Genomic DNA, 17,182 nt, shown 5'->3' on the forward strand with positions numbered 1-17,182 from the left:
CGCACGCTTGGGATGATGATCGGTGGCACTTGACTCTCACGGCCTTGCCGTCTTGTGGGGATCGGAAGCCCCACGTCCAAGTTTTGATCGTTCTTCATTTTTGTTACTCCCTTGCAGTGCATGTATAAGCTTTTCTGTACAGTCTAATATTCTGTAAACAAAGCCCAGATGTTGGCTGCTTCCCTATTGAGGAGACGAGGTGTCTTTCCTTGGACCTTGGACAATGACGGCCGCTTTCTACCGCCGGACGTGGGAAATGAAAAGGAAAGTGTCACCTCGACTTGGACACAGCGGTCCCCGCCGCACTGGGTACGCAACAATGCATATCATTTATAGGTATTAAGAATACAAAATAGACGATATCAACTTTTATTTTTAAGAAAAGCAAATTTGTTAATGCTTTTCTTTTCGTATAAACCAAAAATGAAATTTAAGTTGTAAGCAATGAAAACCTGGTCACGCTTCGACGATGCTCGTGACGTCGGCACTCGGACTGTCCCCAACGCTGGCATCCCATACCCTGCCTACTGGGGTTTGTCCAGGCCAACCAAACAGGTTGGCACTTCCGCGGCGCTAGGCTGCGTGCGAAACAAGTGTACTTGATACCACCCGCTGACTACTCAACTTACCATCGCAGCCGACGCAGTACGTAGCGCAGTAGTTCAGCTCTAGTATGTAGGTGAGAAGAGAGTGATTGTCTTTCTAAAGCTGCCAGTGCTCCTGGCGGTTCGCTAACCCAAGTGACAGAACGGGCATGTGTGTTGCCTGCCTCTACGGGGTCGATTGGCGGCGGTAGTACCCGCACCCGGTCTCGTAGTGACACCAGCACCCGGTAGGTAGGCCACTCATTTGACGCGCGCGTGCGGCCCTGGTGGATGGGTTTCTCTCGCTCGCTCTCTGTTTTCTCTCACCCTGTCAGACGCCTACAAGCCCGACGGTAGGCCACCCGCTAAGATCAGATGTACTCTCATACAAGAATTTGCCTAAGCATCAGGCGCTAGTTTGTCCTGCATCAGCAGCAGCTGTGAGATTTTCCTGCGCTTGTATGAATACACGAAAAAAAAAGATTCGCTGAGTCAGCTAATATATTGACTGGTATTTGGACAGACAAGCACATAAACTTCTGTAACCACTATATTGTCTACTCTAATCAATCATTGGCCGAACCAGTCAATGATTAGTTGTATGAAATAATGATTGGCCTGCATCAGTAAGGTAGACCTCGACTGATTTAGGGAAGGGATAAGCTCTTCCAGCTAATTTTTGACTGGCACAGCCAATGATTGATTAGAGTAGACAATATAGTGGTTACAGAAGTTTATGTGCTTGTCTGTCCAGATACCAGTCAATATATTAGCTGACTCAGAGAATCTTTTTTTTCCGTGTAAGTGTGAGGTAAGGGGGTATTTATGTAGTACACATTTTTTTGTGATTTGACCAGTTATGTTGTTTTAATAAAAAAGATGTTTAGTCATTAGTTGACATTGCTGCGAAAATGGGCACGTACTCGTCCCACTGAGCAACGAAGAAGTTGCCGGCGATTGGATTGCCAAGGTTGTTCTCTTTGGCGAACTTGCGGAGAGACCAGTTGAGACGTCCCTTGCGTGATCTGTGGGTGTGAAGAGTATTTGTTGTTTACTATCTATGACAGAGGTGAATGCTGATAAGACTTTTCAGTATTCAACTCGCGACAGGCTTTTTTAATGTTACCTCTTTACAACTCGCTCTTGGCCTAAGTTAAGTTGTCCTGGTTGCTTGAAAACGAGGAAAATGTAGCGGTGCAGTCCTGAAACGTAAAAATTGCAATTTCATATAAAAGATACAACGACGCTTTCGTAAGTCTTTTATAATTATTCACACTCGGCCCTTACCAGTGCCCTTAGGTGCGCCTGATCCCCTGTACTCGAACTTTACATCTCCCTTACTGATGTCGTTGCCAGGCACGTTCGCAACCTGCCAGTGAATTACTTCCCCGACGGATGGGTCCTGCCTGGAGGGTGCGTCAGGATCTGCAAAAATTACGTGATAAGTAAAATTTGTGAAACCTGCATTTCCCAGTAATTTTCTTTGTCCGCCTTAAGTAACATAATAAATCAAAACACACAGACTGACCGATCATGGCGAGGAAGTACAGGGCGCCATCCTCAGCCTCCCAGCTGATGCTTGGCTGGTCCTGCACCTGCGTCGGGGTCAGCTCGTTGCCATTGTCCACTGACACGCCGGTGGCGTAGTCCACCTGGCGGGAGGATGCTCTGTGAGGTTGAGGTTATGTGATTATGCGTCGTACCCCACAGCCTGAGCGCCGGCACGCACCTTAATCGTCTTCGTGGGAGCGACGTCGACGATTCCCGGTGCAAGTTCCTCCATGGCTGCTGCTGGTGGGCCGTTGGCTCGTGCTGCGGTGCAATAACGAATATGGCTGTTATTTTGCGCGCCCCGTCCGCCCACCTCGGCCGCCTGCTCTGTGACGCAACTTCAGGTGGCGGTGCTATTGGCAGACAGGCGCTATCTGGCGATAGCGTACTGTCTGGCTATCCGCCGGACAGAAGTGGTGCCGGAGAGGTGGCCTACCTGCGCGGCGCTGCCTGCAACGAACGTGCGGGGCTTGGCCCCACCTCACCACGCTACATGCCATGCCGTATACGTCCACGAAAAAAAAAATTGTCAGAACTAACCAATCTCTAAATCTGAGGCTCGAATTCAGATTATTAGATAATCAGTAGTTTAAAGTTAGCTCAGAAAATTTCGATTGGTTATCCTTAAATTATCAGCTAATTTGTTAGTTCTGACGACAATTCTTTGTTTTTTTGCAAACTTTAGCGATTCGTGCAAACCTACTGCTGCTCAGTTATTTTTTGGTTTAGTTAGAGGGTTAGTATAAGAGTCAATAAATGGAATTAACTACTTCTTTATTTAATGATTTGTTAAATCCGGTTAAATCACTAACGCGATCCTCTACTGACCGCCGCGTTTAGAAGCCTTGGATGCGGAGTCGTCGTACTGCGCCTGGTAATAGTTGCCTGCGACAGGGCTGCCTAGTTTGTACTCGGCAGCAAACTTGCGAATGCTGAATTTGGGACGCCCTGCATAGGAGCTGGGAATCAAAATGAAATGTAAATTCAGGGTTTACAGTTTTCCTCTTCATTATACGAAAGTAACGATGACTTACTCGTCCTTAAGTTGCTCGAAATCAAAACGGATGTGACTGGGCTGCTTGTATGCAAGAAAAACGTATCGGTGTGGCCCTACAAATTGAAAGAAACAGTTATTTTTTTTAATTTAGAAATAATTCACTCGACCTGGCCGTAAAGCTCAACTAGTTACAGTAGCCCACGCCAACCTGCCCACCCTCTGGAGGGGAGGGTGGCGCGGCGCAGCTGCTCGAGAAAATATTTTTCTTCTCAATACAAAACGACAACAGCGTGATAGTTCTTACTCACCTGAGTCTTTTGGAGGTGCAGGTCCGATGTACATGGCCAGCATGTCACCTTTGGAAATATCAGTGCCCGGGACGTTGCCAACCAGGAAGTGGAGGAACTCTCGCAATCTAGGCTTCGCCCTACTGGGCGCGTCGGGGTCTAGGTGAATACAATTAGACATAAGATTTTATAGTACTGATTTAAACTTTTGGCCTGTTTCGTCGCTAAATTTTGACACACTCACAATAGAGGCCATTCTTTTTGCCCCCTTTTCAAAATTTGTAAAAGAACATGTAACATTTCCAGTCATCACATCAAGACCAAAATGATGCCACTTTCCCTCAGGGAATGCCAGAAAGTGTCAAATTGCTGAACACTTGTAAGTGTCCAACTGCGTAATAATACATTTGCAACTGTCAACTACGTATTAGTACACTCGCAACTGTTCAACTACGTAACAGTACACTTGCGAATGTTAAGCTTAACACTTCCCACACATTAAGCGACCATTATAAGGAAGTGTTGTCTGAAACAGAGAAGTTGCACTTTTACATGGTAACCACTGCAGAGTTGAATACTTGTAAGTGCACAACTGTTGAGTTGAATATGCATTACAAGTGTTAATAAGTAGTTGCACACTTGGTTTATCAGTTGACCTCAGTAAGATCCGACCTTACAGCGCAGCTCTCCGAAGAACGACCTTGTACGATGCAAACCTTCTTTACTATACCATAAAGTTTTTAAGGGTGCAAATGGGTCATGTAAGATAGGATTGTCTATTGACTTTTTCCACAAAATCTTTTAAGGGGGGTCAGGACAAAAAAAAATGATTTTCGGTTTTATTTTTTAAAAAATTCTCTGACTCTTCCTGAGTCTATAGCTGTTTAGTTTGTAAAGAAATTCTAAAAATTGTGACCGTGGGATTTTTTCTTGTGAAGAGTCAAACCTGAAATTGCCCATTAACGTCAACTTTAGATGCGTTTTTCTCTGAACTTTACTTTTCAACCTTGCGCGCAGAGTTTCTCCTACACCCTTAACGCCACAGCTATGAAACTTTGCAGGCTTCACTTTTACAGTATTTTCAACAACTTGTCACAGGATTTTTTCAAAATTCCTACCCATTGATTTTTTAAAAAATGTTATAGGGGTGAAAACGGCATGATTTTGGTCATGAAACTTAAATTTGTCATTAAAAATCAGCAAGTGAGAATATCAAGAAAATCCTGTGACAAGTTTTAGGTATTCATATGACTAACTTACAGGAAAAGTTTCAGCGTTGTAGTGCAAACCATAACCGAGAAACCTTGCGCGCAAGATTTTTAACTGTTTTGTAACACTTTACTAGAATTGTCGTTCAGGGTGACTCTTGAGAGTTAGGATACTTTTTGAGCCTGGAAAATGGTCACAATAGACCAATTGTTAAATGCTTTACCCTGTGGACAGTCCCACACTCACCATATCCCTACAGGACACATGGTTTTAGAGCCCTAGAATTGACAAAATTTTGTCCTGACCCCCCTTAAGGGTTAGTCGTAGCGCACAAGTACCAACCTATCATCGCCAAGGTATAGAGGGCGCCATTCTCCACTGGCCAGGAGAAAGTGGGCGTTTTCTGAACTTGGGTAGTATTCAGCTCATTCCCGTACTGCACACTCAATTCGCCCGGGTAGACGATCTACAAATAGGTCAGACGGTTAACAAATTTCCACTCAATTTTAATCGCAGCTTGAGCGTTCTGAGTCTTTGATGAGCATCGAGAAAGTTTGCTTGTGCGCGAATACCTCGATTTTTGCTGGAGGCGCCACATCAATGACGTCCGGTACGACGCCGCCTGTAGCGTAGGAGTTTTCGGCAGCCGCGAAGGTCAAGCAGAACGTCGCTGCTAGTACTGCAGCGTGCAGCCTCATGCTGAATTAGGTGACTGAGCAGCAGGTGCCTAGCGGTTAGTCAAGTAATGGTGGACTGATTCTGCGCGATTTTAGCTGTTCGGTACGACGTTCTGTGAAGTCCAGAACTGCACTGGTCGAGAACACCGGCCGCGCTAGAACGTGGCCCTAGCGCTGTGCAGTACCCCTCCCCCCTCCCGATCTGCCCCTCCTCTACCACTTTACCGCCCACTCAGCATCACCCATCCACCTGCCCCCCTCCCTTTTTTCCACCTGAACCGGTTAAACGAGGGGTCCCCTTCTCTCTCAACCTGCGGGACATTGTCGAATCATACAGGCACTCAAAATAAACCTGGAAATTTCCGACGTAATATATTTATATTTTCAAATAGACTACACATAATTAAGCATCAAGGCTGACTTATTTTTACAGGTACATATAGTAATTATTTTTACAAGGTTTTCGCACATCAAATGGTTTTTCTCCTGGTCGACGATAGAACCACTGTGTTCTGTCGTTCAATTATTGCTTTGTTTATAAGGGTCAGTCGAGATCCAGCTTCCTGATGTCCGGCATGGCGTCCTCCCGCGCCTTCTTGCCCTTCTTACTGGGCCGTTTGCTCTCGTCGATTACCAACGTCTCGTCGTCATTCCAAATGTCCTTCAGGTCCTTCAGCACCTCCGTGTTTCGAGCTGAAAATGAAAGAAAAGTCAATTTTTACTATCTTTGAGTGCGCGGGGACCTTACAATGCGTGATTTTGTGCTGCCGTCGCGCGTCAACCGCAGACAAACGCAAACCGCACCCACACCCTCTTCCATAGCCTTGGCCGCTTTAGGGTTACGATCCTTAAGATTCATAATGAACATCGGAAACCAATGGCAATTCTCGATGTTTGTATTGATGTACGAGATTAGTTCTTACCGTGAAGTTCAGCCACCGTCTTTCCTAGCGATCCCCCAAAGTCTGAAGGTAGGCACTCCTTGGGTATGACCTCGTACAGCTTCTCCATTTCGGATGATGAGTAAAAGTGTAGCTGTAATTAAGTTTTAAAAACTATGTAATAAGTTCTGTTAAGAGGTCAGTAATTTATCCTAATGTGCAGCGCTGAAAGTGACTTACGATGCTATGCAGTTCCTTCTTCATAAAAGGTTTTATGAGGAACATGATTTTGTCGACGATTGGCATGGTGTTGATCACGTGAATTCCTTTCAGACGTACGGGATTCGCTTCCTGAAAGAAGTCCAACAGTGAGGCAAATCAGTTCATCGAAATACAGATCTATTATAGCACTAGCGACGTTTTTGCCTTTTTATGTTGGCCTCGTTATTTTTGCCGTTAAGAAAAAGTCTAGAGGTTTTAGGCAGTCTGAAATTTCAAGAACAGGAAAAACTTAAGTTAAGTTAAACTGTGACTTTAGACGTCATTTCGACTCCTCGGTTTGTCGCTGATTGTGTCTGAGATACGATTAATTAATTGTATTTTCTCGAAAAAAAAAAACACAACTCAATTATTCTGTATAACCTTCAAATTTGCCCAATAATAGTTTTCAACAAAAACAAATGTTGGTTGACCTTACAATTTAATTCACTTTTACGGTGGAAAGGAAACATGGTTGGTTTTCGTACGTGTCTGTCCGTCGCATTTTTTCTTGTGTGTGCGTCACGGACACTTTGGAGGACATTTCACTTTTAATCGTAGGCTACTGAATATTTCCGAAACGGAAGCAACATCGTGCCATTGTAGGCACATCTTCAGATTCAAGGAACTTTGACCAAAACGCATCTCTTTTGGATTTTCATATTTTTGAAGATTACTACCACTATTTCAAAAACCATTTCCGCAAAATGTCCGTGGGTCACGCCAGTTACCCAATTTCAAAAGCTCGATGCTGCACCGACCGTAGTAGCACACATTAATAAATCCAAAGCTAGATTTTTACTTTGGTGGTGTAACTTTTAGAATTCAAAGTTTGTTCTAGGTTTCTAAATGTGCAAATGACTGCGAAAAAGGCGTACTAAGGGCCTTTTGTCATACGCGTGGTTTTTTCCACACGTTAAAAACTAGTGATTCGCGTTTACAAATGACACCTGCAGATGAGTGAATAATTTTTTGTAACATACATCTGTCGATATTGGTGCCCCCTCCCCCCCACCCTTTAGCCCCGTCCCCAAGTGGTCCTTACGGACGGCCCCAAGTGATGAAGGGGTGGTGCGGAAGAAAAAGTGTAGATGTTCACCTGAATAAACATGAAGAACTTCTTGAGCAGTCCCAGGTTGAGCCTAGTGAGGTGACCCAGCTTGACGCCGGTCATGTCGAACAGGATGAAGTAGCCCTTAGCTGGGCCGGTGAGGCATCGTGCTGACTCCATAGTCATATTCAGCACTTTCACGCCGTCGGCAAAGACGTACTTGCTGGGCTCGTATTGCGAGAGTCGATGAAATATGATTTGGTAGCCAGAAGGCGTCATCGTCGGGAATACTGCGTTGTCTCTGCGAGAACAAGTGAAAGACGCGTTAAGAAAACAGAAATATAATATCAGTCGCACTTTTGTTGTACTCTTCACAATCAAAGCCTGTTTAAAGTTGCTATTTAAAAAATGCTATAATTTTGGCATTGAAAGCAATCACTGACTCATATGTGATGCGGGTCGTTACACATCGTCGTTAACTTATCTTTCTATGGTTCTAAAATGTCAGTAAAATGGCCCCTACTTCAATAACTTTCCTAACCATCAGCTGCTATCAATATTTTTTGTTTCAGATTGCCTTGTTAAGGATGGAGCACGGAAAGAACCAAGATGCAGACGAGAATTGCCATTTTAATGTAAGTTAAAAGTAAGTTGGGTGCCGTTTACTTTAACACCCCTTCCCCAACCCCCTCAACCCCCTGCTTCTGCTTATAAGCAGTAGTATACTACTTACGTGACGCCTAGGATGTGTCGAACCTCAGCGTACTTGTCTACATCGCGCTTCTGGAAGAACTCGGGTGTGGCGGATTTCAGGTTGTAGCACGAGTCAATGCAGGCCTTCGTCTTCTCGACATCGTAGTAGCAGCTGTGAGCGAACAGGATCAGGCTTTCCTCTGCAAAAAGTATAAACAATTAAGTAAGCAGCCTCCGATTTGGGACACACCTTCCTAGCCGCATTTTTTGTGGAGGAATGTTGACGGAATATATGTCACGATGTAAGCTAGTATATGCGCTCAGCTAACATCAGTGCGTGGGATAGATGAAAACTAATTCCTTTGCTGCGGAAGCTCGCTATTTGGTACCTCCTGGTTCTCAAACCGAATTTGCATACATCTCACTAAGAAAAGCAATGTGGCCATATAACTTTAAAAAGACGTGAGAAAGAAAATTCACCGCTTGAAGCCAACTCGATACTTAATCTTGCATTTTTAACCAAAGTTATTACTCTTGTTAGATATTAAAACTTATCACACTTATATCAACGTGACATCGCCATCATGTAGTGAACACGACAACACTTTTGGTTGGCGGGATGAAAATCTTGTCGGTATTTCAACAACTTTTTATCTGTGGACCAAAGCGAGACCAAACTGTTTTCTGTGTACTGTCAGCCCGCTACTAAAGAATTATGCACACTACTGGTGCGGGGATGGAATGTTCCACTAGTTGTTGGCACCTCAGTCAGCATCGCGGTCTTTTAAAACATAGTTTCATTCTTACTGTAAAAAGGAATTCTAAAGGTGCCCCCTCAATGAACGAAAGCCATGAGCCATGAGCTATCAACCACAGACCATCTTCGCTACAATTTTTGCGCACTTTTCTGTTACAATAATCTAATATTAATTTCCCTAATCGGAAATGCGAGTGTGTAGGACCGTATACGATGGTTCTTCGTAACCCTTGCACATGGCCCATGGCTCTCCGCGGTCCCCAAAGGATCCAGGACCATTCTATTACGGTCCTACGCACTCGCACTTGCGGTCGGCTGATTAACTTAATAAAACTGAGTCAATTGGGACAGTTTTAGGAAGGATGATCCGTGGCGCATTGCTCATGACCCACTACACTGTGAAAAATATCGTCGTAAATTTACCAAAAAATGTAAACTCGAATTTTAGTTTAAGTTGTGAATTTACGACTCGGCATCGGATTTTTAATCGATTCGTACTCTGTGTATTTTTGCGATTACAAGTTGTAATTTTACAGTAAATAGGAATAAACACATCGTTTTAAAAATTTCTATTAGTTTTATAGGAAACAGAAAATCAAGAGAACGGAATCAGATGAATGTTGCATGTCGAATCAAAATACCCTGCTGATGATCATAAAAATAGCGCATAGAGCAGTTTTAAAACTGACCTGAAGTTGGCGGGTAGTGCGGGTTCTCCTGCAGCCATTTTTGCAACGCTTCGATGGTCTCCGGTTTGTAGTCGTCGATGCTCTTCCGTGCCTCCTCCGCGGTCCATCTCATCTTGGGCACTCGGTATTCTGGGCGGGTCGACACTGTCAGCCACGACAAACAGTAAAGCGAGTTTTTAAAAAATCATTTTTAAAGTAAATCTCATAGCTTAACATGTGTGCATCACTTATTAGCATAGTATGGACAGTTTATAGCTCGGTCAAGTTCCCCCAAAACTGTTTTCACCACCGAACGGAGGCTTTCCCCTTCCCGCGCCTACTCCGCGCCGCACTCGATTTGTAAGTAAAAGAAACACAATCTACATGCACACGTCCGGCTGCGACCCGACCCCGCTCATCAGGATGCGGGCCGCGCCATCCGGGCCGAACAGACCTGGTGTGTCACGTCGTCGGTTTCGCTGCGCCAATTAGTCGCGAGATCGGGGCACGCATGCACTACTAACACTTGGCGACGCTTGCGCTGCGGTGGCCGAGAAAGAGCAGCCTCTCTTGCGCAACGTGCCAAACTGTCCGGAATATACGGAGCCTCGCGCGTAACGTTACGGTCTCCAGCAGCCGGCTCCAGCAGCGGGAAGTGAGGGGCGAGTAGTGCGAGCGCGCCAATGTGTGTCACGGGGGTATACTGCGGGCCAGGCTGGGTGGGGCAGAACCGAGCCGGCGCCCAGTTTTAGATAACGCTGGACCTGATGACCAAAACTGGACAAAAAAAAAACTTCCCATGATGTCGCGGATTGTCAAACCTAACTACCAGCAGCGCAGTACTGCTCACGTGCTGCTATCTCTGCGGACTTTCCGCGCGGTCAGGCGCTAGACGACCGCGCTATTAGACACTACTTCCCGCTGGATAGGTGCATACCCTCATCATGCCCCATTACGGACGCAAGAACGTATGACAAGGCGATTCACATGTTATCTCATTGTCTTGAACGGCTCGAGTGTACATCGAGTAAATGATGATACACCGCAGCGTGTGGAATTGACTGCTCGATCCGCCAGCATGCGCTGTAAATGCCGCGACCGCTGTTGTTGCTAAAATTCTGACATTTCTGTTTTCCGACCAAAATTTGGCATTCGTTGAGGGAATGCGGGGTGGCCCGTGGAGTAGGCATACCCGCAACACTGCTTTCAAACCCGTGGACTCTAGTCCGCCGCCTGGAAGGCAGGCAGTTTGAGTTATAAAACCCTTGTATAAAGCAGTCAACCACCCGAACAGACGCGGCATCGCCCTCCTGCCAACCTGCGGACCACAATCCGCGACTGCAAGGACGTAATTCAATACTCTGTAAATTTTCACCTACACTGGAAAAACAATGTTAGGACTCGAAAAGGTTTTGCCCAAAAGTGTTAAAATTTAATGCCTGTGGACACTTTCGCGCCTTTGCAAAGGAATTAAAATTTAACACCCCTAAAAATTATTAAGTCCTACCTTTGGTTATCTACTGTAACTGCTAAACTCAAGTTTTAAAAGTTCAAACTGTCAACTTGTTTCTTACATAAGATTTGTCGAGTGGGCATATGCGAAATGCTGTCATGTAACTCTTACGTTGCTAGTTTTCCCTCTCAGACCCCCCCCCCCCCCCCCCCCCTCTCCCTCCCTCACTAACGCACACAAGCACAGCGCACGCCTCAGGAGGACGCAGTCCTGAGTTATCATTGTGATGCTCTCGTACGACCTGGGCAAGAGCCCGCCGTCGCGGCTCAATGATCACAGTATCCACGCTTGATCGAACACAAGTACACACGGCAATTCAGCTCACGAACACGAGGCACAACATCCTCCAACTCGTTTTATAACAAAACATCTGTTATTCTGCGAACGATGACTTCGGTGTGAAACCACGCTGTCCACACGAATCCACTATATTTCACTTTGATAACACACACTATCACTCGTTTCTGTCACTCTTTTTTCGCCGCACAGGAAGAGACGGGCTTGACGCTTCTGGAGGAGACTTACTCGTTGCACGGATCGTCGTGTGCAGCGACGGTGGAAGCGGGGGTGACTGAGCGCCGGTCGCGCGGCGGGGGCCGGCGGAGCACCAGCCGCGCCGGGCGTGCCGAGGCGGGGCGGGGCGGGGCGTGGTGGGGCTGATGCTGTCTACCGACCCCCCCTTTCCCCCTGCTCGACAAGGTGCCGCTGTTACCCCTCGTGCCCCCTTGCCCCCTCTCTCCTAGGCGAGACACTTTCACTAAAAGGCGGTATGGCGAGCGCCGTGGAGAAGAGAGGGGCACCCCCCCCCCCCACCTCGCCTCGCCCCGCGCCGACCCTTCACTCCATTCCGCTCGGAAGTGCGTCGGCCAGCGGACCTCGCTGGGCGAGTTCAACGCCTTTCAGAAAACAGACTACGAAAAGACGTCGCCATTGCTGCACTCCGTTCCGCTCCACTCCGTCTGTGGCGGCGGCGCACTCTAGCAACGGCGGGTGTTTTTGTGCGTGGAGGGCGATGACGAGACTCTCTCTCTCTCTCTCTCTCTCTCTCTCTCTCTCTCTCTCTCTCTCTCCCTCTCCCTCTCCCCCTCTCCCTCCCTCGCTCGCTCCACTTCGATCCAACAGGTTGGGACGACGTTTTGCGTCCACCACCAACGTTTCCATGCGTTCTTCGCGCCTGCCCACCCCATGCCCGCAAAATCCAAGTAGCCGATCGATTGTGCGTCTCGCCTCACCCGGTGAAGGTCGAGCGCTTTTCTCCATCCACGGGCTCCTCACTCTAAACGCCGTAGCTACCTTGCTTACTAACCTTTTGGCATTCCTTAAGAGACTGACATTTTTCTGCTTCCTTTTGGCCTTTTACAGTTCAATTTGTCATTCTTTCAGCAAATTTTGGCATTCGAAAGAAGCAAACATGTAGGCCAAACATTGGGAGTCAGGATAGGGCTGCCGAAACGTTGGCAGTGTCCATTAGGATGCCAAATTTGTAGCTGCCAAAGCAGCATCGGCGTTTAGAGTCTTTGCCCTGACGTGTGTCACTCTTGCTCTGTTCTGTGATCTGATTGGGCCACTTCGCGACGCTCTTAGCCCCCCCCCCCTCCCCTCCCTTCACTCTTCCACCCACCTTGCCAATTTGACCGCAGCTGACGACTCGACGCAGCAAAGTTTGCGGTGCTCTGCAGCACGTTCGCGCTTTGGAGGGGCGAGGCGGCGATGGCCTCGCTTCCCTGACCGCAGCAGTCTGACGCACCTCCACGCCAAGCTCAGTCGAACTACCCCACCGAATGGGACCATAGCTTCATTCAAGGCCACATAGTCTGAGACGGCTGCTTCGCCGCAGCGAATGGATTCAAAGGGATCTGCTAACCCTTTTATCGATCTCTGTCGAGCAAACAGGGGTGGACTCTCCCCAAAACCGTTCTGACCCATTTGACCTGGTTTGCCCTCCTTTCAGTCAACACGTTGACGGTGCTGGGGCATTCTTAAAATGCCTTGGCCATCTTGCTTGCCAGCCAGTAGTTTGATCAATTAATTGTGGCACCCCTTTTGACACTGACAATTTTTATCCTCCTTTCCTCCTGCCAAATTTTTAGAGGTTATCAAATTGCGTCATTTTTTAAAAAAGTGAATAACATACTTTAGGCAAACAAAGTCATGTTTTCTCAACCAACCTATATAATTTGCTTCCTGCCTTCGACCGTTTTGCATGTGCAATCAAAACTAATTAATACACATTAATGCAAACTAATTAGCATCACTGAAAATTGTAGACTGCATGCGGCCTGCAACGGTTGCGTTGCTCATCTAGCGTCATTTTAATTTGGGTTGGATTCAAATTGTTGCAGTGCGCGTTTACTGACCTTAGCCGTGACCCAGTAGGCTTGACGTCACCACGCTGCGCTGCGGAGAGGTTTAGGAAAGGGACCTCCCCCTCCCCACCCTGCTCACGAATGTTTCTCATCGCACGGGTCATGCAAACGCAGCGTCAGGTATGGCCGGGCGGCGGCGCGGGTGCGTCCGCCACCAGTGCGGCATGGCCTTTTGGTTGCCGCCCGACGTAGGAGAGCGTCATCGGGGTGGCCCCACCCCATCCCGGCCAGCCCCGCGCACTTCATTTACATTGCCCATGAGAACCTTTATCGCTGTGAAAGTGACCACGTTGTGGCTGTGCACAGCACTGAAATAAAAACACCTGGGAGAGTTTATTTGACTCATTACTATGAAAATTCTAAAGACTTGATCGTCGATCTTATTGTTCCAAATGAACACAGATAAACTAAGTGCTCAACTGCTCAACACTTGCAAGTGTGCAACGACGGACTTGCACACTTTGCAAATATTTAACTTGCAGTTGCACACTTACAAGTGTTGAGCAGTTGAACACTTAGTTTATCAGTGGAGACGTCTTTGCGGCTGGGATTGACTTATCGCAACACAGCATGAATCCTCTCGAAGCCTTTTTAAACGTTTCCTAGTTATTCAACATACAATTTGGCAACTTCACAAGTTTGTACACATCTAAGCTAGCAATTAGAAACGCCCTCTTTTATTTTACCCTGGACTTGCTCCGAAAAATTATCCGCAAAATTTAATAGCAGTGAAAATATCAATGGTGAGAGTATGCGGCAAGCGATAGATGCTGAGCCCGCCGCGGCAGTTGTTCGTTGCCGGCTCGTATGTGCGGGGCGCCGTCAATAGTGTCAATAACCTGGGCGGGGCGGCCCGCGGGACCCCTGACCTCAGCCCCAGCCTCCCGGCCCAGCGCCGCGCCCAGCCTTCCGCTCGATAAGTCCCTCGGTTGCGTAAGGCGCCCATCGATGCGGGGCTCCGGCGCGGCTTGATTTTACAGTCATCTGGGCGGGGACGGGAGGTACCAAAAGGAAGGCGAGGAGGGGGGAGGTGGCTGTGTGTGGTTGCACGAGGTCGGTCACGTGTCAAGAAAAGACGCGCGATTTGGAGCCGCCAAGCGCCTGTGCATAGGCCAGCCCGCGAGACAGACGAGTAAAGCGGGGCTGCCTACTCGTGTATTCGCAGGCGCTTCGGTGGGAGGCGTCGTATATCACTGTGAAAAATATCGTCGTAAATTTTAAAAAAAATGTAAACTCGAATTATAATTTAAGTTGTAAATTTACGACGGCACGTTTTTTACTCGCCAAGGGATTTGAAGTCGATACATACTGCATGTATATTTACGATTTCAAATTGTTGTAATTTTACAACTTGCGTCAAGGAAAATTTTCCTGTAAACCTTCCTACTTTTTTTCACAGTGATTAAGAAGTTAAGTATTATTACCACTTTTAATTCAATTTACGTATGTTTTAACTTTTGTTTCCATTTTTATTTTCTATTTCCTTTAGGTGTTTGTATATGCGATAACCGATGCTGTCGTTGACCCTTAGAATTGGGTGTCAGACTGAGTAAGCATTCTCCAGAAAACAATGGGGGCCAGCAGTGCCGGCAAGTGGCGCTCTTCTAATTGTGAGTACTAATACACCTAATGCTCAATATTGCATTACAATTTTAAAAAATAATGTTTCTGTCGGAATGGGTACACTAGACAACGCCAACACGTTGACATGACTCGACACGGCAATGTACTGTTACTGTAGATGCTTTTTGAAGTGTGAACATTGGTAAAACTAATGTGACATGCGTCACGTGACATGCGTCACGTGACATGCGTCACATTACAAGTGTGACGTCCTTCGCATGTGTGTTGTGACCGCATTTTTGGTCACGTTTGTGGTCTGACTTCCTATGTGTTCTGCCTATACCTTCTTGGCTGATGTCGCATCAAAAGGTGTGACTGAAACTCAGGTCACATTACGTGGTGTGACCACAACCGGTCACACCAATTGGTGGCACATGTCACATTAGTTTTTCCAGTGAAAGAAATTCTCTTGGGCGGTCGCGGTGCGTCAAAATGCCCCCAAACCTTCAGGCAGCCCCATCGGATCGCGTGTGCGTTGGGTTGCCTGTGTACGCGCCGAGTTGCTGCCGCGCCCGCGCCCGGTAAGTAGGCAACCCATCGTGCTGATTGTGGGGTCTGCTGTTGCCGTTTTGGCTTCCCGCCCGTGTCTCGACGTGCATCGCTGCCCGCTGCCCGCGTACCTCCAGACAGAGAAGGGCCGTGGGCCGCCGTGGGCCTTGAGCGGCGCAGTGTGTGATACCTGTGCAATCTGGCCGCGCTGCCAGCCCGCCCCGCCAGGCCACGCCACGCGCTCTACAATCAGCTGACGCATCAGCTGTCCAAGCCGTGTGTCGGACCGCAAGCTCAGCGCCGCCGGGTGTGCCGGGCACCACTGGCCGCACACACAGCGCCTAATGTGATACATAAAACGTATAGAGTCGTTCAACTTGTCAGAAAAATGGTAGTCGCTACCATACTATATCCACACATCAAGTTTGCGAGAACCGTGAATGCACACTGGCTGCCGTGATGCAGGGTTTCTTGAACCCCGGGCCGAGGTTGGGCCGGTAGACTGGACTGGTTGGATGACCTTCAGGCAGAGGGGAGGGGGCTTGTCCAGAAGGACTTGAAAAGGCCAATGCCGATGGACGTTGTGTTGTAGCGGCGGCCCGGGTGGCTGGTGAGCGGGCGCTCGAGATGTCGTTCAAGACTTGTTTCATGCCCAGGGAGCGCGCGTCAGCAACAGCGGGATTTGGTAAATTTGCCCGTCCAGCACCGCAATATGGACCGTCTAATGACAGGGTTCGATCGTTGAAGCCCAACAGGTTGTTCACTGCCTACGTGCGGGTTCAGTGACTCGTACGAGTACACATATCAAAGGTTTGAATGTTCCATCGTACACCTAGAAAAATAGTTTCTTGATTCAAGTGCACGCTGACCCAAGATGAAATTCACCCTTGAAACAAGCAAATTTTGTCTTTGGAAAAAAAAATTCTCTTATACGAAAGAAAATATCAGCTTGCTTCAAGAGTAAATTTGATCTTGTGTCAGCGTGCACTTGAAACAAGGAAAAATTAACTTGAAAGAAGAAACGATTTTTCTGTGTGTATTAAGGTGACACAGAACTGAAACTTAAAAATTTGGGCGAAAAAACAGATATTTCAAGTTTAAATTAGAGATGCACATTCCATCAAAAAAAAACCTACCCAAAGCAGTTCAAGTCAGATCATTGCGGTTTTTTAAGGTGTAGTAAGCCTCTAGTTAAACGTAACTGAGTGCGCAAGAAGCTTTTTAAAATTTCATAACTTTTAAAAGCTTCTTGCGCACACAGTCACGTTCAACCATAGGCATACTATATCTTAAAAAGAACCGCAATGAACTAACTTGCTTTGGAGAGCTTTTTTTAGCAGATGATACTTCCAGTATCACTGCTTGTACAATACCTACTTTAACAAATGTGAAGCTAATATGAAGCTAATATGAAGCCCCCACCTATTTATAGTAAAGCACCCATTATATAAGAGCCCCCAGGGGATGAAGGGGGTTCGTGGTCCCAAAAAAGTGGTTCATGGGCCCCCACCTGTTGCATTAATTACCTGTAATTACCTGTTATTACCTGTAATTACCTGTAATTACCTGTAATTACCT

General features: G+C 47.1%; 3 protein-coding genes across 9 annotated transcripts in view; 1 reads left to right on the forward strand and 2 right to left on the reverse strand.

The window, feature by feature from the left end:
• Positions 1-1,421: 1,421 nt before the first annotated feature.
• Positions 1,422-5,462, reverse strand: LOC113217890 (uncharacterized). Its single transcript, XM_026437974.2, has 10 exons — positions 5,201-5,462; positions 4,971-5,094; positions 3,441-3,578; positions 3,170-3,245; positions 2,964-3,094; positions 2,314-2,396; positions 2,113-2,236; positions 1,872-2,009; positions 1,711-1,786; positions 1,422-1,609 (listed from the first exon to the last, which is right to left on the reverse strand). The coding sequence occupies exons 1-10, from the start codon at positions 5,324-5,326 to the stop codon at positions 1,468-1,470; spliced, it is 1,158 nt and encodes a 385-aa protein (XP_026293759.1). The 5' UTR covers positions 5,327-5,462; the 3' UTR covers positions 1,422-1,467.
• Positions 5,463-5,664: 202 nt separating this feature from the next.
• LOC113217891 (alpha-tocopherol transfer protein-like) overlaps positions 5,665-17,182 on the reverse strand; it is a 38,157-nt gene continuing 26,639 nt past the window's right edge. Inside the window, exons 1-7 of one of the 4 annotated variants that reach the window (XM_026437975.2) lie at positions 11,652-11,791; positions 9,635-9,778; positions 8,229-8,388; positions 7,544-7,796; positions 6,427-6,537; positions 6,229-6,340; positions 5,665-5,998 (exon numbers count right to left, since the gene is read on the reverse strand). In XM_026437975.2, coding sequence (XP_026293760.1) covers positions 5,850-5,998; positions 6,229-6,340; positions 6,427-6,537; positions 7,544-7,796; positions 8,229-8,388; positions 9,635-9,778; position 11,652 — 930 coding nt within the window. In that variant the 5' untranslated portion in view covers positions 11,653-11,791 and the 3' untranslated portion in view covers positions 5,665-5,849. Of the gene's footprint in view, positions 5,999-6,228; positions 6,341-6,426; positions 6,538-7,543; positions 7,797-8,228; positions 8,389-9,634; positions 9,779-9,861; positions 9,887-11,187; positions 11,225-11,651; positions 11,792-17,182 lie in introns of those variants that run through there. The other 3 variants (XM_052273821.1, XM_052273822.1, XM_052273823.1) reach the window with 3 other exon arrangements.
• The window catches only part of LOC113217904 (alpha-tocopherol transfer protein-like), a 33,611-nt gene continuing 24,518 nt past the window's right edge, over positions 8,090-17,182 (forward strand). For all 4 annotated transcript variants that reach the window (XM_052273826.1, XM_052273824.1, XM_052273827.1 and 1 more), the window contains exon 1: positions 8,090-8,130. In XM_052273826.1, the coding sequence (XP_052129786.1) occupies positions 8,105-8,130 (26 nt within the window). In that variant the 5' untranslated portion in view covers positions 8,090-8,104. The remainder of the gene's footprint in view (positions 8,131-17,182) is intronic.

Source organism: Frankliniella occidentalis, unplaced genomic scaffold (genome assembly GCF_000697945.3).
Source record: "Frankliniella occidentalis isolate FOCC.00 unplaced genomic scaffold, Focc_3.1 Scaffold304, whole genome shotgun sequence".
NCBI lineage: Eukaryota > Metazoa > Arthropoda > Insecta > Thysanoptera > Thripidae > Frankliniella > Frankliniella occidentalis.